The sequence below is a fragment of the Opisthocomus hoazin genome, chromosome 19 (genome assembly GCF_030867145.1).
Source record: "Opisthocomus hoazin isolate bOpiHoa1 chromosome 19, bOpiHoa1.hap1, whole genome shotgun sequence".
In the NCBI taxonomy this organism is placed as follows: domain Eukaryota; kingdom Metazoa; phylum Chordata; class Aves; order Opisthocomiformes; family Opisthocomidae; genus Opisthocomus; species Opisthocomus hoazin.
In genome coordinates this window covers 15,958,353-15,981,191 of record NC_134432.1, presented here as the reverse complement: position 1 = coordinate 15,981,191, position 22,839 = coordinate 15,958,353, and the positions used below count along the sequence as shown (strand labels likewise).

Below are 22,839 nucleotides of genomic sequence, written 5' to 3'. Positions count from 1 at the left end.
ATAGACATGTCAGGTGGATAATGCTCTCCACAGCAAAATGACAAATGCCCTCCATTTTTGGGGGGATTTTTTTTTTGCAGGGAGGGAAGAAAATAAGAGTGAAGCAAGGCAAATGGGCAAGGAGGAAGACTGTGGAGCAAGAGGAATGGCTAAAGAGCTAACTAGGAACGCAGAAGATCCAATGCAACCAGCGCTTCCTCTGCATGACTCTGGGCAAGCTACTTTTAATTTGGCTCCCTGTTGTAAGAACAGGATATCAGCAACACATTTAAGCTCGCACGAAGATATCTGGATTAGAGAGTGAAAAACATTTAAGCATTGCAGTATTGATGATCATAGTAGCATATTAGCAGCAGGCAGGCAAACAAAAAGTGCTTTGCAGCCACACAGGACCACATTAAAGGGAAATATTAACTAAGGTGTGGAGAGCTTTGTTGAGGGGTCTAGCAGTAATGCTCTACAGAAGGGTTGCGTGTGGAGCCCCTAAACAATAAACTCTACCCATGCAAAAACACATATCACAGTTAGACCACCGAACCAAGTCACTACTGTGTTTGACGAAGGGGAAGTATAAAAAGTTTGTCCACTCTGAGCAAAAAATAAACATCTTTTATGATCAGCTGGTGCTTGATCTGAGTGTGCATATGTACATAACCACTGGATTACAAAGCTCTGATTCCACTGTCCCATATACTATCTGTTATTGCTGATATTCCGTCACCACTGCCAACGGCTAAAAACCTTCTGCTATGTCTGGAATGGAAGTGATCTTCACCTCTGGAATTCAAAGGTCAGAATTTTACTCCTCATGCTACTTCACTATAATCACGATGTCTGGCCCAATGACAGATTAAGAAAGGGCACCTGGGAAATCTATGATTGACAATACAATTCCACCAAAAAAGAGCTAAGTAAGCATTTATTATTATCAGCAGCAATGGATGACCAATAGTTTTTCTATCCCCAGAAATGTGATGATTACTGGAAAATCTCATTTGTACTGGTACATGCATGACCTCTCAAGGTTTTTTAACACACATAAAGCGAGAGAGACACACTTGGCTGGCACCAGGCACAGTGCGACCTTACTCCATCTGCCCTATATGCTAAGCAAGCACAGTGACCACCAGCCAATGGACTGCACTGGTGTTGCACCTCTGTGTGATTCCGGCAATTCCTTCCTCGGCTCGCAACAATTTTCCTGATTCAGGCTTTGGCAAAGTAAGGTTTTTTTCTTACTAAAAGAGTTGCTTTTGACGATCTGGCATTTTGCCACAAAAATGACTAAGTGAAAAGATGTCTAACTGTTAATCTTTTTTTTAGTGAAACTGCAGACAGCTACAGCTCTTTTCTCTATTACAAGAAGATTAGCTCAAAAGGCTTGAGTGTAAGAAAGCGTACTAGATGTAAGATCTTCTCTTGTTTATTTAAAATTGATTCAATATGAAAAGTTTCGGCTAAATCAAGTCTCAGTTACATAAATCCACTGTTCTCTTATTTACAGGTACTAAACATTTCTCTTAGAATACATATAGGTACTTACACACTTACTATACAGTTACAGTTAACATACCAACACAAAAGAGAAAGCTAAGAAAAAGGTATTTGTCTAAAATAAACTACAGTGAAGCCTTCAGCAAACAAAGTCTTGGAAATATGCTTTGCAGATTTCTCCCTGGAACAGACAACCGTAAACTGAACAATCTGACTCACTGGAAGGAAGGCTAAGATTTTGTAAAACAGCAGTATCTCATGTCCTCCCTTAGCTAACTTTGCCTTGTGTAGTTAGCAGTGTCTGACTGAAATGTAACGAAACAAACTACGTTTTAAAGCAGTAACACCAAAAAGTTAAGTATGTGCTAACAGCAATGGGAGAGAGTGGTGGCCACCAATCGTGTTGGCGTCAGGCCTGTTGTTTTGAGGTTAAAGGAATGGCTACAGTTTTCTCTCTAGTGACTTGAGTCTGCACCAGCAGGTCATTAGTGAGCAGGATTTAATGGGCTCACAGACTACATCTTGTCTTCTTGAAGTGGTATGCACCATTTGACTGCAAATCCAGACTGCTGAAAAATAGCTGTGTTTTGTCTGAGATAACAGTCTGAAAAAGAGAGTCCATAATCAGGAAAACAAGAGTTGTGAGATTTCCCTTCACAAAGACGCAAACCGGTATGTGCTGTCCTGAATTACAATTACACTTGCACTGCAGAAAGTTTGTACTAACACCTATTGTAAAATGATTTCTATACAAAAGAGCAAAAGACCATCATTGTTCCAACTCTGCTCATTTTTCTGGGCTCATTAAAGAAATTCTGAGACAAAACACAGTCTTTGATCTCAGGCATTGCTACAAGGCAACTGTACATTTCAAATGAGACATATTCATTCCTAACGAAACAAAACCTCTCTGCAAGTAAAAAGTCAGTCCCTGAGATTCTGAAGTCCTTAACTGCTTACCTTTTTACGAGCAGGTCAAATTTTTTGGAAGTAGTTTCTCAAAGCAACTCAGACATTCCATGTTAACTGTTCTGCTGCAATAAACAGCTGCAAAACTTGCCGATTTATTCCCCCATTTGGTGTGCATGCTGAACCCCAGAAGAAATCCCACGCAGGAAAAAAAATAAAGGAAAAACAACCCCAAAACCCACAGGGGAAGCACCTCAGCCCTTGAGCAAAGCACAAAAAAAGTTCAACAGGGAAACAGAAAGGAAATCCAGCGACAACTAAAAGTTTGGATAAGAAACAGGCAAAGCCAGCTCGCTCCCCTTGCCCGTAGTCCCGGCTAAAGGTGCCTCTCCAAGCGAAACTCTCGGCGACTGGCAGCTCTCGGAGCAGATGGTATTCCCACATAATTCCCCCACAGCAGCATGCCCTGGTCCAATCAGGAGGCAGTGCTCCAAAGCCCAGCGCTTCCCAGGCTCGGTTACAGTTTTCAATAGCTAGAGCAGAAGATGAATGACTCAGAAGATGAATAAGCAGGGAAAATAAAACACGCCTCTCTCCTAGGCAGAGGCACAGGCAGTCAGTTCAGCAGCCCCGAGCGCACCAAGAGCTGGTTTCAGGTTGAATGCACCTGCTTTTTTCCCCAAATCCTAAATGCTGATTATATTTTCCGTATCTTTAATTCGTGTGAACAACTTCATCTTGGGTTAGAAGTCACAATAAGAATTAAATCTTTGCTTTTTTTCTTCTGTCTCAAAAGCAACAAACATTTGTAAGAGTCAAAAAAAGAGATGAACTGCATGTGTGCTCTTCCAGACAAACAGTTTCCAAGTAACTCAGCGGAACTCCTCACGCCATCTGAATACATACATAAATATTTCTAAGATTAAGGCCTAACTTTACAGATCCTGTTTCAAATGATGTAAAAAGAAGAAAAGTTAATTTCAAAATTGTCTCTCCTAAACAGATTAATACATCCTCTGGTTTTGTCTAAAATTTACCGGAAACTTTAAATTAGAATAAAACAAATACACCTAAGAAGCAGATGAATTAACGACGACTACCAACTTCCTGGTGAAGTACAACCATTACCCAAAACCTGGCCAAACAGGACCAGTAAACTATTTCCAACTGCTTTGCTTAGCTTACAGATTATTGCAACTGTCTCAGCCAGCGAACATTTTTAAACTCAACTCCTCAACGTGATGCCTGGCTTCTCCTGACAGCTGCAACTGAGTAGTAAAGGATGATCTGCTAAACAAAGCAAGTTCCGCATGGAAACAGAGTTGCACAGCACCAGCAGGTTTCTCTCCGGAATACAGTCGTGCACTCGGGAGATTTCCAAACATACTGAAATTCTCTTTAGTTGTAGAACAGAAGAGACTGCAAGGAGGTAACACTGTTTAATGTTCCTATACCCGCTCTCACTGCAGGCTACATACAATGTTTTTATTGCTGCCACTCAGAAATTAACTGTGGGGTAGCTGAAAACAAACTGCAGACAAGTGGAATCAGTTAAATCAGTAAAACTATTTGGGGTGAGAAGCATTCGCCCAGGTCCCCCCGGACATTTTCAGATCTTTGTCTGTGGCTGTAAATTGATCCTTTGCATTCCTGTCTGACACATGGACTGTGAAAAACTCTTCAGGGATAGTCTCCCTGCCATGAGTAATGCTCTAATGGCATTTCTGCAAAACAGAAGACCAGTTGTAGAGACAATAAAATATCGTAAACTCTGGTCTAACTTTACTATTAGTGTTTTGATTTTTTTTTTTATTTATTTATTTCTGGAACAAATAAGAGGACTCTATTAGCATCTTACTTTCCTACTTTCAAAACACCCAGCATCAGGATTTCTCCAGCTTGGAGTTAACAACAGGACCTACACTCAAAGGCATCGATTTGCTGCAGAAGGCAAGCCATGCCCACCCGATGGTTAAGCAAACAAACCCCCCCACACAGCCACAGGACAAGGAACAAGGGCTTGTGTTATTACATCTGCCACAGCTGCCTACGGCTCCCCAGCTACATCTAGAGAAGTATTTAAAGGTATGAAACAAAACTAGAAGCATATCTGGACCTGGTAGGAAAACGTTTCTTGAAACTTCCTTTTGGCAGACATTTTCTGATCACTACATTGAGCTCTGTAACAGCCAAAATCATTGAGTACTGACTCACTCAGCAAGGCATCTGGTAGGTCTCCGAGCCCACAGCAGCAGCAGCAATGCTTTGCAATTAAATCTTTTACATATGCTAGTTCCTTGGAGATGCTAAGAGGGGAGGCACATCTAAATGTAAACATTATTACCATAGTGCTCTGACATGATAACCACATGTCTGCACTGAGAAACCTCCTTGGCAAACATCCTCCTCAGACATAATAAAGACTATTACCATGAAGTGGCTAAAGGTAAGCAGCTATTTATTCTTTATATCCCTCGTGTACAGTACATTTGTTAGACCGGGATCTAAAGCATCAGCAGTTGTCAATCTTTCCGGGCATCCCCAGAAGAGGCAGCTGCTGTCCAACATCTCAGTAGTTACACGTATGAGATCACAATAACCCTTGATTAAAGACTGCAGAAAAAACCACTTGATGGACCCTTTGTCAAAATGTGGGTCTCAGCTCTCAATAAGGACTGACAATTTCTTCAGTAGCTTTTCCAGTTTCTGTTATCTACTGCCAGAACCTTATGAATTTAAAAGCTTCTGACCTATAAATACCCTGATACATCAGACGTATGCTTTTAATTCCTCATCATCTCTGCTCCCATGAAATCCCTTCCAAATCAGACATGAACAAAACATTGAAAACCTCTTGTCTTCACTATCCCAGCAACATCATTCTGAGGAATTTTTCTAGGTAGCTTCCTCACACAGCTGATACACCTCACTAATATTAACAACTACTTTTAGATACCAGGTACTGACTAGACAGATTTCAGTAATTACAGAAGAAAGATTAATAGAGTACACACTTCCATTCCATTTATTTATACTGAATTCACCTCTCCAATAGTAGGCTGTTGCTGTGGGAAGTTTTGAAAGAGGCTTGTAACGGTGCTGTATTTTAGAGACAGAACTGGGAGGTTTCCCTGTGGAAGCAGCAGCGCTGCACTTTGAAGTTGCTCTTGTTTTAGAAGCAAGATACAAGAGGCCTTGAATATGCTCGACTATGAAAGGACCCTGTTCTTTGTTACCAAAGACTGAAGACACTACTTTGACTGTTTCCAGTACCTCCAAGTATGGACGGTTACATTCTTTTAATCTAATGTTCCTTCACGATTTCATACAGATGGTTCTCTCTTACTGCATGCTCATAATCTGGTGGGATGCTTGTCTGTTGATTGGCTTTACCCTCTTCTACAGATTTCAGTAGGGAGAGAAAGGAAGAGACTGCATGCAACGGTTGTTTGAAATTCATTTACAAACTTGGAAACTGTAGAATGCATCCTACAAATCATTATACAGTAATCTTCCTAATTCTTGGGTCTCCTGTTCCCCTGGGGCTTGCTGCCTTTTTGATACTGTTGGACACTTTATTAAAGCTATTTTGCATGTTTCCATTTTGCTGCTTAGTGCAAGTGATAACGCAGTTACCAGATCGTGCTTATATCTAGTTTTAAATCTTTCTCTTTTCTGCCAAGAAGTTTTGGTGACAACAGAGAAACTCCATTACAACTGCCCACCAACTTTAAACTTTGTGACGTTTGCTCTACTTGCCACACGGTCACTGACAGCTCAGGCAGTTTATTTACGATTCTTTTCGAACAATAATTACGACACATACCTGGATCATTTCTTTGGAGTAAGTAAGTCCAATACTGATCATATAACTTGTAGGAACCTCAGAAAATAATGTGGAACAGTGGCCTAATGTTACTTGCAGGGCAAATTTGTCACTATTTCAGATGATCACCAATAAATAATGCCCTCAAGTAGAATATTTTATTTGATTTTGTCACCAGTATTTCTTACGTGCAGATGTCCCACTTTGGTTTTGCCCACCAAGATTTAGAACTTTTTTCCCAGAAAAATTTATTAGCTGCTTCAGACTCACCTTTCAGCACAACACATCCTTCCTATGAGTTATTGTTTGTACCTGAATACAGCGTAGGTAAAACAGAGAAAACTACAGCAAAATATAAAAGAAAATGGTTTCCACCCAAAATATGCCTACCACTTTTATGCACAAGTCATCAGGAATCTTCTGATTCTGTTTATCTTCTCTAGGTATTACACTGCTATATGTCTTTTTCATTTCGATTTTTCCTACCAACAAGCACATGTTTCTTTACCTCTCTTTTGTCAGAAGCCATAAGACAGACATGGTGTAAGAACTGTAACCAAGAAAAGAACGAAGTATAACTGTCCCAACACTCCATGGCCCTCTGATAGCTCAGCCTTGAAAACTGAAATTCACTAAGAAAAAGTATGATTTTAAAAAATGGCTCAAAAAAGAGATCGCACTTCTCTAACGGAATGTCATGAAATAACACATTTTGTTAAATATTCTGCTTACTCACAGATATCTAAGATAAATATTTCCAGTAATAATCTACACTTTGTTTCTTTAATGTATTTAACCCAAAGAATTCTTTGCAAGCAACATAAATGTTGGCTGAGGGAAGCAGCGAAAGAATGGATAATTTTTTAAGGATCTATGCCACAGGCCACAGCACAGCACTGTTTAATCACCTAATGGCAGTTTAATATCTTTAATTGCCAAGTTACTCATTACCATTATTCTTCAGTCCTGTAGACAATGACAGGAAATTAACTTTTAAAAACTACTACCACCAACACTCATTACTTTCCAGCATTCACTCCATAGAGAAACCAAGTTTTCAGACTTAATAGGGCAGGACAGCACCATGGATAAGAAGTGCCAAAGTTCACCTATGCTTTTGTGCAGTTGGTGCTGCTGCTAGACAAAACTCCTTCTTTTTGCTCAGGTGAGAAAAAGGATCGATGCTCTGCCTTTGAAAGGTCCGAGCAAGCCGCCTGCAATTTGTGCAAGCCTACAAAAAACCCAAAACAATACACAGCGACCCATGCCCATTAGAAAGACAGCAAAAAATAATTATTTTCACGTTGCACAAAAATGCATAGTATGCCCTATTAAGATTGTATTATAATTCTTTACTACTCATTCTCTGTATGACTCCGTATCTTCTTCAGACCTTGTATTTTCTCTGCATTTAATATGTTTATGACTGACAGCTGTATCAACCTAATTTGACTATTTAAAACACAATAAAAACTAAGAAAAAGTTTGCTATGATTTTTTTCTGTATAAACTTCAAGGAAGCTAGTCTTTTCTATATTCTCCTCCTCTTCCCACGTCTTACATGCTTATTCAGTGCACCACATCGAAATCATTTCCACGCACTTGGGGAATTCAGAACAGGGGAAGATTTGTTAACTTAATTAGAATGGTAAAATGTAAATAATTTGCTCTTATACTTTCAAATACTCAGTTATCGGTACATGAGGGGCAGTTTACTTTTCAAAACATAACTGCATGGCATCTTGAGTACTACTTCTATTTAGAAGGCAGGGGCTTCAGACTACTGCACTGAAAATTAGTGTTGTCATTCTATTTTCTTTCTTTTTCTCATTACTAGATGCCTGAAATGCGGTTCTGAAGAAGAAATACCAAATCAGCTCCCCTATTATCTGCGTCTGCCTCACCACATAGCAGCAGAATTTCCTCTTGCATGGGGAATTCCTGGTTCACAGCCTCTTCTGTGGAACTTTCAAAAAGACATTTCAAAATATTTTACTATTTTTCATCTTATTTTTAATCTAATCTTTGTTCTCTCTAAGTTCATCATATCATCTTTAAAAGAAGATCATATACAGTTAAGAATACATACATATTGCCCACACAGTAAAAACAAATCTCAAGCCCAGGAAACTCAAGATTGAGCCTGGAGTTCTGATGAGCCTTTGGCTCTCTGCTGAGCTAGCAGACGAGGTGCCCCAAACTACACCATCTGCCAAAGCCAGCTCAGCAGCAATGTTCAGCGCCTTTTCCTGGTCTAAGGCTGATCTGCCCTGTCTCCCTGAACAGAACACCTCAGTCTTCACCTGCAGCAGCCATAATTTGTTCGTCTTCGGTTCCCACCCAACTCTGCTAACAAACTTCATGTCTAATCTACAAAGAATTGTTTTCCCAGTCCTTGCTTCTGTTTTCCTCTCTACCAAGTGGGATTTCTAATGCATATCAAGGTGTCACTGAGGCTGGGATTTCATTACTGCCCTAGAACACTGCTTGAAAAATCCAAATTACCAACAGCAGACAAAATCCAAGCCTGGCTGGCATCCACATAATTCGCCTGGCTGAATGTGTATGTCAGCGACTGAAAAAAATATGCCATAATTATTGTATTAGTAAAGTACAATGGTTTAATTTCATTTCTTTGTGGTACACAATTTGCATCTGTGATTCACGCTTATTGTGTAGGGAATATAATTCCACTAAAACCAGTAGTTGGGATTTGGTCTACAAGGTTGTTCAAAAGGTCCACTAAAAATACTGTGCCCTTGAAAGATTAACAACTAATTCACGAAGAAATATTATCAGTACACACAAGAGAATAAACTCAGAGGTGGCACCAGTATTCACTATAGCTGTATAAACTGTGATCTAAGCAATTAGAAGACACAATGAATGCACAATTCATAGACATTTTGTACTCAAGAGTCTGTACACAAACACAACATCTTATAAATCTTCACCGGCTCGCAAAAAGCTGCTGAGTTTCTTTTATTCTTGTAGCTGCAAGCAGCTATAGTACAAAAGAGAAATCTGTAGCTCTGATATGTCATCCCTCTGAAATGGGTAATTTAGGGTTATGGTTTCAGAATCAGCACATTCTTCAGCACTTTTCTTCAAAGAAAAAAATTTGTGAAAAGAATCAAGTAAAACCATGGCAGTACATTAAATAGAAGACATCAAAAAGTCAGAACTGTGAGCCATCATAAAATGACAATAATCTTTCTTTATATTCCTGCGTTTCAGAGAATGGAAAGACAATACAGGGAGGGGGGAGGGGAAAGGGGGAAAAGGGGTGCTTTAATGATTTTTAAAATCCTTACAAGAACCTGTAGCTTTATGTGAGCCTGTATCCTAGGCACATGTGGAGAAAAGTTACAGAACTTCTGTCTCCTTCCACAAATGCCAAAATGGATAGCAACCTATCCAGCCTGTGTTCAAAGCAGGGCAAGCACTACCGCTCAGTGAAGAATCACAGAGAAAAATCCAATAACCATTTCATCCACAGGTTATGATTCTATTCCAGGGTTTATTACGTCAAGGCAACTAACACAGCTCAAATCTCATTTCAGTCCCCCAAATAAATGAGTGGTCCTTCTCTGTTCCAGTTACAAGCAATAATAAATCTATGAGGTATCTGTGTGAAAAGCTGGCAATCTAATTTGATTAGGAAAAAAAACTGTGCTGAGAAACGAGACACACAGCTTCTCAGTCTTGAATATTCCACTAACGTCCTTCTAGTTGATTTCATACATTGCTGTAACCAAATGAAAGGGCTGCAGGAGGCAAAAGGAGCAACTCTAAAGAATATTATTGCCACATATTCTTCAGAACAGCTTTTACTATCACTAATGATCTATTGATTGGTCTGGTGATAAGTAACTAAGAATAAACTGACGCTGAATTTTAAGGTAGGTGGTTAACCGATATGGACTATCAGGTAGATCAAACATTAAATAACAGTTTTCATTCCGCCAGCAGAAAAACGAATTGGATTCGACATTCTCGAAGGTAAAAAGGCACCTCTACAGTAAACACAGAAGTTTCAAGTTATGGTCACTTCCTAAGGCATTAGTGTTTGTCACACGAGCAATACCGTAAGATAAACACAACAGTTCACAGCAGTTCACTAGCTGTTTGATAACAAAAGGGACAAAGGGGCTCCTTCAGGAATGACAGCTACAGGAAAACATTCTCAAAGGAGAAAATCTTTCTTAACAGCACTCTGCCTGCATATTTTTTATAACTTTCTATTTACTGAATTCATGCAAAATAATGCATATCAAAACAATCCATTAATCCCTCAGTCCTGCACATTGCTCCTGCAGCTCCAGCAGTAGAACACTTAAGCAACTGACCTTTGGATCAAGAAATGGTCCAACCCATTTGCTTTACAATGGGATAGTTTAAATCGAAGTAATTAAAAAAACTCTAAAAGGAAGATGGGGATTTACATAGTTAGGAAGGGGAGCCAGTGAAGGTTTTCTAGGATACTTGGTACCATAAGTGCTTATTTATCTCTCATTTCTCAGTTCATGAACATTTCCAGTGTCTGCGTACTTATTCAAGTATTTTGTAGGAACACAAGTTTCTACACAATGCGACTGAATATACTTCACATGTCTGTAAGGAGAAGAATGAGAAATCTGTATATCTTTAAACATGCATTCTAAATTTAGTGAGCCATTTTAACATATTTGAGAAACCAAAGTTAAACTTATATTTCCCACAGAATCAGGACACTCACTCTGTGACTCCTAAAGCCCAGATTCAATGTCAGGACAGGCAAGAATACTTGCTTATATGTTTGTTAACATCAGCCCAAAATATGCCTGCACTTGTCTAGTAATCCTAAAACTTCCTGCTCTAAAGAGGAAAAAAAGATTTATTTCTATATCTTAGTGGTCTAAGAGATCTAAGACATGAGAGGTAGATGCTCTTCTTCTAGTGTGAAATTCATATAACTACATACGAAAGAGAACAGAAAAATGAAACAAAAAGTGTGATCCTCCCTTCTTCACCTTTCCATGTAAATATTATCATTTGAAACAACACTGAAATCTGTCCTTGATTACTTATACAATTCAACTTCGGCATGGCACAGAGCCCGAAGTAAAGCAGTGCTGCCCACTTATATCTGCCCAGTCAACTGTTCACATAGTTTAAATGTTACTTCATTCCCTTAACCACATTCCTTCCGTACACATTTAGGTCTACTGTGATATTAACACTGCAGTTGTGTCGTACTTGAAGCTCTAGGTTATCAGCAGAGAATATGCTGTGGGAAATACATCAGTAGTTCTTGAACAACATATATGTAGGATATGGAATACTTTGCGGATTTCAAACTGTATCCAGAATAGTACCAAATACTTACTGAAAGGCTGAGAATCAATTTACTTTAAAAATCACCCTCTTAAATTGCTTTCAAAAATGTAAACAATTTGTTGTCCTCAATGCAGACAATCTATTCTGCTAACAGAGAAATAAGACTAGCAATTGCAAACAACTTTTAATCCCAATTTATGCTTTTTGTGTGCCTTCCAATAGACTAGATACCAGAACATCAGCATGTGGAATGCTATAAATCCGGGGAATAGCTGCAGTTTTAACCATGGACTTTAATTCCAGGGTGAATTTATGTGGTCCCTAGCTAAATATATCCTTCTAAGTAAATTACTCATGCAACTGCCTGTAGGAAAGCTTTCTGCAGATAAAGAAACTGTTTCCAAATGCTACGTTTGACAGCACATACGGCATAAAGTTACATTCTTTTCTCACTGGCAAAAAAGACCCCCAAACTGAATAACGTAGAATGCATAGGTTCCTCTTCTCTCTGCACAGACTGTCCAAGAGATAGGTTAATGCTGCCTGATTACTGCTCCTTGCAACACACTGTATGTATCAGCCTACTATACGTTTATCTCCAAACCCTGTAAACAGAGTGATTTCTAAGATAATGTGAAGCACATTACCACATTCATTTCTATTTATCCATGCAGAAGACAGTAAAAACACATGCCTAAACCTGCGCCTTTAGTAGGATGTGTAACTCAGACACTCTTTCACTATCCTTTTTTCCCTCTCTTTTCTATGTTTTCTACTTCTTACCATTGGAGTTGTCCTGGTCCAAGGGATTATCTGGTTCCATTACTTCAAATAAAAGCATCCAACATGCAGTTCTCCATGCAGCAGAGGCATAAAAACACAGCAGTTGCCTAAGCTGATTCACCTGATTTATGAATTAGTGCTGCATCCATAAGAGGCTGTGTTTCTTCTTTTGTATTACATCTGGCTCCTTTTCCAACTAGATGGCTGGGTATTACAGCATGCAGGCCTTTTTCCAGCATCCTCTTAATGCATTATATTTAAAGTAGCAGCAACCTTTTTCTCCCATCCCCCAGACTAAGTTACAGCAGTAACTAGGCTGAGCTGGCAGAGAGCGGAGCACATTCAGAACAGGACCTGCAAGCGTTCTCCGATTCGTGTTGCTGCATAAAGAGAATGATTGATACAATAAAAAGTAAGTGGGGTTTGACACAGTATGATATGCACTGCAGAAAATCACACCAAAACCAGCAAAGGTCCTGAGGGTTTGGGGAATGCCTCCATGAAGCCACCAGTACGCAGCCCCTCACATACAAACACAAATTCTGTCCTGTTCCCTCCTCCTCTTCCCCCCTGCTACAATCTTTTATAACCCTGGATCTCCTCCAGCAATAGTCTGTTCCTTTACTCAGTTTATAATAAACTCTGCCATTCCCTTGTGTCCCTAGGGCTGTCTTGGAAAGGAAAGCGGCTGTTTGCAGAATGAATAGACCAGCCGCTGCCTAACAGCGAGGCAACTCAATGACTCCGCACCGGGCAGTTGTAACTCGCTGCAGCAACGGCCTTCTGCTGGAGTCCTTGTCCTACATTTACCTCCTTTGCCAAGCCAGGAGCTGCTGCTAAGTTTGCTTTTTAAAAAGCCTTCTGCAAATGAGCTGGCGGGGGAAGCACCAGCTTAGCTAGAATCATATGGTAAATTGTATCAGTCTGCAACTGCAGACTCTCTCAACAGAGACAATATTAGCTGACAGAGCGTAGCATTAGAAGTCAGGTCACCTTCATTCTGCTACTGGATCTGCCACTAACTCCCTGAGACCTCACATAATTCATAACTCTTCTTTGTGCCTCAATCAATATTCTATGATATTGACATTGAAATACGTCTTATCTCATGGGAATACAGCTGGAACTTCCCAGCTTTACATGTTTTGAACTCCTTGAATAAATAGTATGGAACAAGGACTGAGGAAGAAGACCCTACCACCTAGCTGAGGAATCAAAAGTTTATTTTCTCTGAAGACTTCTCCACAAAATAACAGAAAAAGATATCCACATGCAGATATGAACCAAGACGTGTCCCTGAAAGGTAAATGCATATTGCTGTTCCAACAATCCTGAAACAATTCTCCAAATCCAGACTGTCAGGAACAATTTTACTTTGAACCTAGGATTCAAACTCTTTCTTTAATTTTCCAGCTAAGGCATTAGAAAGTATCTTGTTTAAAAAGAATGTTTTTGTCTAAATCTAAGGCAAGGATCACTCAACATCTACAACAGATTTAGTGCATTTTGGGATCGTCATGGCTGATGACACAGGATTCTGAGGCAGGCAGGGTTTTCTATTTTGGTGCTTCTGGGTAATGCTCCTGCCTTACTAGCTCACTCTTCACAGAGTCATGTAACTAGTGCTTTAGAGCTGCCTCTTCACGCCTGGTGCTACAGCTGTAGGCGGACAAATGAATGGCTGGCTGAGGGAGAAAAACATGCAGTTCTGTATGGAGAAATTAACCTAGCAGGTTGATAGGACTCTGCTGTAATTGTACCTTGCGAAAACACCGTTCCTGAGGATTATGCCATATTAATAGAAGAAAAACTCATTTCCATCTATTTGTTTTAAGTATTGCACAGTATATAGCCTCTATTAAATAATGTTCTGAGATCTCTGCCTTGGTCTAAATTACAGTGCTGCAAACCCTATATTCTCTCCCCTCACACCCTACGCTCCCTATGTTCTTTACAACTTCACTACTTCTCCCACTCACTGACAAAACAAAAAAAAACTCCCTCTTTCCACCTTCCCCACAAAACCACCTACTCTGTGACTGCAGGAACATGGCACTCTGCCTGTTAACAGTCCTCCACCTGTTCTGGGTCATGTATACAGTCTGGGAGTTAGTATATGGTAGAAAGAAGCGTGCTAACTCTTGACTGACACATATTATAGCCCTCCAGTCTGAATTAACAAAAGCTGACAATAATAGCTGTAGAAGGGATTTAGAGAAGTTTTGGGGGTGAGGAGTCCTGAACAGATCTCATCTGTCTATCCTATATCCCAGGAACTGGAGATACACACGCATACATGCACGCACACACACACACAGAGTGCCTCATTAACACAGCCTGCTTCCATCACAGAGGACTAGAAATGCCTGGAGAAGCATGATGTCGATGTAAAGGAATACGTAGTTCTGTAATGAACATGTGAATCCAGACAAATTGTATAAAGAGAAACAATTTGTATTCTTCCATGAAACAGATGCTGCATATACATAATATGCTTTCCACAGACCTTTGAGTGCCAGAAAGAATAAACATCTGTGAAATCCTTCCTTGTTGAGAGTCAGGAATAATGCAGGAATGCTACAGAATAGTTAGGATCAGAATAGTTAGGATCAAGAAATCACAGAATCACAGAATCGAGATAGGAAAGTGAGAAATAATTGTTATTTAGACCTCAACGACTTTATATGACAACTGATTTGATTTTATGTCATCCAAATGATTTGCTCATCTGTAGTTGCAGCCCTAGTAAAAATTAATCCTTAATGTGCCAGTCAGAACGATGTCAATATTTTGGCTAAGACAGTATTCACAATTTCTAACAATTGAGCAATTGTCATACGTTCTTTGTTTGAGCACAGCTCATGCAGTTAGGAAAAGTAGCTCATGCAATGATTTTGAAAAGAAAGGGACAGTTGGAAAACCAGGGCTTTGATCTCTAGGGATTTTAATTGCTCAGGCACTAAACGAAAATTGCAGAAGTGAAGAGGGAAATGATTTTCAGACAAATGGCCTGAATGGTCAGAGGCTATGCTAGACCAAATCCTAGGAAATGAGCCAAGCACGCTGAACTAATGAGTGTGGAAAGAGAAGTCTAGCTAGCATATTCTCTGGAATACCTATGAGGTTAAGCAGAACACAAAATTTAGAGTTTTGGAAAGATGACTCTTCGAGGAAGGAATTTTGAAATGGCTGGAAGTGGAAATTAAATGTACTCCATTTCTGTCTAATCAGAGCATCTCCGCACTCCCCTAGATGGCTAGTTTGGAGACAAAAAAGGAAGTTATATCTAATTGCCTAATGTCTGCATGATGTGCGTTTCAACATCTTTTATACACCAGACTCCAGTTGTGCTCAATATAAGACTTTGGACGAATTGGTAGCTACTACTTCTTAACTTGTATTTCTTTTCATAAAAGATGGGAATCATAGCACACATTGGCGTTTATTTCACACTGCAATGTGAAATTGTAAACAAGAAAGATGGCACTTGCTTTTAGTCTGCTGCAAAACTTTGGGCAAATCACCTCATCTCTCTTTCACCAGCTACACGGATCTGCATTGAATCTGCTTGTTGTTCTTTATCATAAAATAATTTAATATTTCCAGATTAAGTTATATAGTCTAAGTTTGAAGTGCTCTAAATATGGCTATATAACTGGTCTTGCATTTATTTCCAGGGAAAGGATTTGCTTCATAGGTCTGTTGGGACGAGGTTTTGCTACTTTATGTATAGTGGCAATGGATTACGGTCAACAGAGACCATGAAAAGTCTACTTTCTTTTCTACCAGGTGTTTTAAAGATCTATAGGAAAAAGTAAGTAGAAATACTGTATGTATAAACATGCACAGTCAACAGACATTTTGAAAACAATATTCCATTCTTCAAAATAATATTCCCTTCATCCAGAAGACACCTTTGGTATAATTTTTACGTTGTTCCTGGCAATTGTGCTATCATAAGGCCTATCTCTAACAGCCTAAGAACAACGACAAAGAACATCACAAGCACTAATTAGGCCTTGCTCACACTAAGTAAACATTCCCATTTCCATATTGTAACAAGAGACACAGAAGCACAGAGCTGCAGGAGACTTTCTTTGCAATCATGAATGTGACTTAGTTTGAAAGTTATAAAAACTTGAAGAGCTTTAACTATTTAAAGTTCTAATAACCCTAAAATTGCTCTTTTCCAGTATCAGCAGGTAAAAAGAAAATCAGCAATTACATTTATTTGCTAGAATCTTTGCAGAAATGATTGCTAGGGATCCATTCTCAGCATGCCACAACAGCGGCGTCCCACTGTATGAGAAGACCAAGTTGGAGATAGAAAGATCTCCATTATTTAAAATAAGGAGAAAACATTTTAGGCTGCATATCTACAGAAATGAGTGAGAAGAGGTTCAGTTGCTTTTCCCCTTGAGAAACGGAAGAGTGGTACATTATTTTGCCTGCCGTTTGATGCAGTCGTTGTTAGCCAGTGTAAAAGATCAGCATGATGCCACAGCTGCCCGCCACCACACAGTCCTTCTTTGAAACATAAATTCATATGTAGGAGGCAGCAATGAATGCCTGCAAGTTGAAAAGCCAGTGAAGCACAGACCTGCTTAACAAAACAGTTTGCCAAGGTTACTGGGGGTGTTGTCAAAGCCGCCTCTTTTGTGAGGGCTGAATAACAATTCATACCAAGTAACCAGCTTCACAGTTTCTTTGGCTTTACCTGGCAAGGTTTCAAAGTCACTGCTCATGGCTGGGTCTGTTCACATTGAGATGCAGCTTATCTTGCCCTGGACAGCAAGCGCAGGGATGATCCTACTCCAAGAGTTCATGCCAAAGCCCTATTGTGCTGTGTTTCTGCTTGAACTGAACTAGTCCATCATGAATGTGCCTGAATATGACACAAGCACAAACTCAAAAATGGCGCATCCTTGGTTACTTGGTATGGGTAGGAAGAATCCCCCTGCCTTGGCAGAAACTGGCAGTAATTTAACCATTTAATTTTATAATTTCAAATATCACTGGGATCTTCAGGAAGCCCTAGTTGCAGAGCAGCCTCAGTTACTAAGATAGTATGTATGCAAATGCTCCTGCTAGCAAGCACAAGTCTGGTTAAGAGAAGACTATAACCTATTTTAAGCTTATAACTCAAGAACTTTCAAAAGCGTGATGTGTCTGCTGAGTTTTCCAGCGCCACATGGAAGCCTCGATTCTCAGCTGGGTCCCCTTTCAGAATATGCATCATATAACCTGCAGCAACAGGCCAGACATCTTCTAAGGATCCTTTATTTGAGGAGATGGAAATTTATACTATTAAATCAGCACACTTTTACCTTAATTTTCTGAAGAAGGTGATGCTCTAATCACACATCTGAGGTGGCAGCTGTTTATCCAGAACTCAGCAAAGCTCCACCACAGAGAAAAAGTATGCGCAAAAAACCCTGTGTAACAATTAAATGCAGCGTGAAAAGCTGCAAGACCTGTGTTGGAGAAAGAGCCTATGTGAAAGACATTCTCTAGGATACCAGTGCAAGAACTGGCGTCTGTCACACCTTTCCCTTCAGTGCTTTCTCGTTTTGCGAACCATTCGGAGTTTTCGTTTATAAGAATGTTCTCTGGTTCTCTGGTGTAAGAGCAGTTCAGTATCTGATAGAAGCCCAAAACATGTAACTTACTGAACTATCATTGACTTCAGAAACTTTAAAATACACCAGTTCTCCAGTTTCTGAAAAGACTGAGCCTTGTATGTCCATTCAAATCTCTGCCACAAACTACTAAATCTTGTAATCATTAACAAACAAAATTCTAAAGAATAAACCAAACAAAATGCTTCAAAGTTACAGGTTCTATAGTAATTGTGATTAGAAAATACAACTACAACTATGAAAGGAGTACACATTAAATATTCTACCACGAAAAATGTCAACAATCAATTTCATGTGGTTAACATTTTTAAGACCCCCAAAATTAATAATACTATCAGGACATCCTTTCAGGTTGACTAGAATATAACGTTACCTCCTGCTACTGTACGCTTCAGATGGAGGAAAATGTCTTTGAGGTTCTTCAGTAAAATCCTACTGGTAGTTCAACGAAGGAAAATAAAACTAAACTGACTCTTGGGTGAAAATAACAAAAGGTCTGCAACATGCAGAGTTCTGTGCACAATTTACTGAGCTGTCTGTTGAGATTCCACCCTAGCTGACTTTACAGATTCCTAACTATGTTTCTGCAGTTGTCTCCTAGAAACAGGAACAAGAAGCATTTGCTGTTTTCTCAGCTCTTTTGAAAAACTCTGCAACAGCTTTCTTCACATTCAGGATGCACAAGTAATCAACGTATATTTCCTTAATCAATAGGCAGCCTTAAAGAATGGGTTGTTCTTTGATACCATGTTATGTAAATGTAATACAATAGCAACTTGCTTAATGATGTATCATTTACAAAAAAACTTGCACAAAAAGTACCAATGGAAAGTGCAATTCAGAGCAATACTCATACAAACATTCGGATACTAATCAGAATCCTGAAGGTATCCAAACATTGAATTATTAATCTTACAAGTGTAGACTAGATGTTGAAAAGTTACCCATATTTCCTTCTTGCATCAAGCTAAATTCGTAATGAATATAGCTTCTGAAGGATATGTTACTGAACAGCAAAATGGGGAAAATTAACTGCCATTTCTTGAAACATGGACAGAAGTTCCATCTGACGTTTCTGTGAAGGTTCAGGCTAAAATAACATACTATCCAAATAAGATAAAATATCCTTACAACATCTGCTAGAAAAATAGCGCTGATAGAGCATTTATAATATAGAAATCTCGTCTTGTATATTGAAATCATCTTTTCTTCCCTCTTCCAGATATGGGCTATTCTGCTACTATTTCTACACATCGCTGAGTGGACATGATTGGACCAACCGTGATTTGTTTCTCCAGCCTGGATCAGGGCACCTAGGGCTTTTAGTAAATTCTTCCACATTTGTAAAATTCTGCAAAAATAAGAAAGGTTACAGAAAGCAAATGCAAGGCCCAGATGTATCTGAGATTATTTAATTTATGTGATTCCAAAACAGATGGAAGCAAGGTAAGTGACATGAACAAGGCCTTGCATTTTGTATGGAAATAGACCTGCCAGATGAACGCTAGTGTCATGCTGAGTATAAATGGGAGAGAAAACTGACATCCAGACCTCTTCTGCTGAAATCTTGGTTTCCACAAACAGCAGATTATTATTCCCACACATCCACAGTTACAGTATAGAAATGCTGTATGAAAATTTGCAAGCTCCCTACAGAAACACAGGCAACTTAGAAAGAAGAAGAAATCCCAGGCAATGTTTAGGCACATGAACAAAGCTATTGCATTGGGGAAGAGACCTTTTCTGAATCCTCAAAGGTTGTCAGTCTGCTCGCTCTGAGCTTGCTCATTCTTCTTTTCTTTTCGTCATTTATTGTTTCCTGTCTTTTCCTCCCTCTCCCCTTTTTTATTTAGAGATTCAGCCAATTGTTGTCCTTCCAGACCAAGCAGTCTCTTCATTTTAATAGCTTGTTTAGGCTAAATTAGTCCATATGGTCTCTTGCTTTATGTGAAATTCACACAACAAAAAGCAAAGATTTGGAACTAACTTTTGTTTGTTTCTGTCACTTGAAAGTGAAACGCAAGATAAATGATGTCGTATTCTTTCCTCATGTTTCTAATCTGTTTCCGATAAAAAAGACTTCTAATGTCTCTTCTTTGGAATATGACTGTCATTCTTCCTTTTTGTTGTCCAGTAACTTCTGATTTCACATTCACTTTTTCAATACTCTTTCTTGCTTTAGGCAGAATAAAAGTATGAGAATACAGTCTCTGTTCCCACTCAAATAGTTTTGCTCAAGCTAAGACTTCAGAAATAGATCTAACTATCTGACATAGATAAACCATTTCTTAACCCAAGGTTTCCACAGAATTGCTGAGATATTGGTGTGGGTATGAAGTACATACAGCAAATCTAATTTCAGACTTGGACAGAAAATCAGAAACTTCACTGAAATCAACAGCAAGAGGAAGGGTAAAGTGAAAAGACAGAAAATAAATACTCATCTTGGCATGTGACCAGAGACTGCAAGGTTCAAACCTGCTATTCATTACCCTGATGAATGAAAAATCCTGAATAACCAATCACCTGTCACTCTCTTCCTTCCCTGACCCCTACAATATTTCTCCAATTAGTCCATGCTGCTACTGTAAAGGTTATCCTTGCTTTTTTCTACAGAATATGCTTCTAGCTATTTTGCTCTGTAGAACTGCTAACAGGTCACTGCAAAGGAGTGCCTACCTTCTTAATAAATGCAACTATCATTAAACCGATGGATTATAACATGATGTAGTAAAATCAGAAATTTCTTAATGAAGCTATACGGATTTTAGCCCTTCCAGCCTAACTTACAGAGATGAAACATTCCTGCAATTCTCGAAGAATCCTTTCAAATGTAACAGTCATCTAGTAACTCATGCTTTGCTTATTGCTCACTTTAAATCCATATTTTCTCATTCGCTTTCAGTTGTATTCACCTTTATTTAATAGCTTCCTTATCTGTGGTTTCCCTTTGGATTTTTTCCCATATGGTTCCTAGTGAACTACAGAAGCTTCTCTTACTGTTTTGACAAGTTCATTTTGTTTCAGTGATAATAGAGTGCATCATCCCCATCTGGGGTTTTATTTTCAAAATTGCCTCATTTTCTTAAAAAAATCTTTCCATTCAATTGATTCCGGTTAATTTTCCCCATTCATTTTTCTCTAACTTTATGTCAAATCTCCCCCTATAATGGACCTCCTGTGAACACACAAACAGGTAACGTAGATCTACGCGAAGGCCAGGATGTGGGCTGTAAGAGCACACATCGCTATAAAACCAACGGGGAGGAGAGGCCGACACAACTTTTGGCTGGCACGTCCTCTTCGCACCCAGAGTGCCTGAGACACATGGGGTGGAGCTGAAACAGAGCTGCAGTTCTTCTGCTCCGCACCCTGGTACATCTGTGCCTGCGCCTCTGCTCTGCTGGAAGCATGCCTGGGCTACCCACCGGGGAGAGCTGGCCACACAGAATGGCCACACACGTACAGATATTTATACACGCATACATACCTATCTTCTAAGTTACCAGAGACACGGAAAACACCAGTTGCTAACATTTCAGCCAAAAGGATAATTTTGATGTTTAGTTACATAAGGAATCCCCAGGTCACTGTTTCACAATCTGTTTGAAATTTAGGGAACGTGTAACCTTTCTGGAAAAAAAACTATGGACTATATTATGTAGTCTAACCAACATGATTTTAACTTACAAACAAGAAAACTTCATCTAAACTTTCACTGTTTAGTTATTGTTCTATTTTCCCTCTCAATTATTTGTTTCCAGACTTGCAGGCAGGAGAAGGTGCATGTGGCTTTTTCTGTAGCTTTGTTACTATTTCACACACCCTCTTCTGCTCGCTTACAGACCACGAACAGTCCACAGACCACGCAGGTTAGGAAACACTGCTCCAGGTGGCTCAGCTTTAAGAGAACACCTATTACATCTGGCATGTTTTCAAGCATATTCAAAACCAAACACCTTCCGATCAGCTCTTCTGTTCCACTTCCATGAACACATGACCTCGTGAACACTGCACAGGCTCTGACTGGGGGCTATTTAACTGAAATGAGCAAGTTGACTTAGGGCAATACGTAACCGCATTAAGATGCAGTTGCTGATCCTATTGACTGTTCATCATCATCTGCAGACATACGTGTACTCCTCTCCCTGTGCAATATTACCATCTTCAGACTCTCCAGTCTTCCCTCCTAGCTTTGTTAGAGTAACAGAAATTATTAGAATGATTGGAAGAATATAAAGTACTTTTTTTTTCCTCCCTTTTGGCAGCCTGCTTTTATCTGATTTAGCAGTGTCCTGGTTTGCCTTGTTATTCTGACTAAGGAGATACAACAAATTTCTATAATCAGTTCCCATCACTTGATAGAATAATTTTAGCGTGAGATGAAACTAGTTTTGCCTGATTCTAGGAAATGCCCTTTGGTCTGCACAGGCTATGATCTTCTCAATCATTGGGCTTCTCTTCTGCTGTGGGTCTCTACCATCACCAAACAAAATCCTCCCCACGTCTGATTCTCTAGCCACAACGGGCATGTCAGTAGAACAAGTCTCTCGCAGGACGATATAGAGTGCATCTTAGACACTGGAGCCAGGGGTTCAAAGCTCTTTGAACTCCCACATGAAGCAACAATTTAATTTCCCTTTCTTCATCAATTCTTCATTCTCTCGTGATGTCTTGGCAACATTTTGTTCCTGTTCAATATTCATCATTAGCTTCTTCTTATTCTCACTTCCTTTTATATTCCTTTCCCTCCCCATCTGCTAATTTAAAAGGAAATTGCATGGTATTCAGCATTATCAGGCAATCTGTTTACTCTGCTCTTGTTCCAGTGAAGACTATTTCTCACACACTGAGCTCCTCTGTCTCACC

The 22,839-nt window shown here is 39.4% G+C and overlaps 1 protein-coding gene across 5 annotated transcripts in view; it reads right to left on the bottom strand.

Annotated features, from left to right (window-relative positions):
- The window catches only part of DAB2IP (DAB2 interacting protein), a 249,932-nt gene that overhangs the window by 200,047 nt on the left and 27,046 nt on the right, over positions 1-22,839 (bottom strand). Inside the window, exon 1 of one of the 5 annotated variants that reach the window (XM_075439748.1) lies at positions 12,453-12,523. The exons of 2 other annotated variants lie outside the window; for them this stretch is intronic. In XM_075439748.1, coding sequence (XP_075295863.1) covers positions 12,453-12,480 — 28 coding nt within the window. In that variant the 5' untranslated portion in view covers positions 12,481-12,523. Of the gene's footprint in view, positions 1-2,454; positions 2,927-12,331; positions 12,386-12,452; positions 12,524-22,839 lie in introns of those variants that run through there. 2 more of the 5 variants (XM_075439745.1, XM_075439750.1) reach the window with 2 other exon arrangements.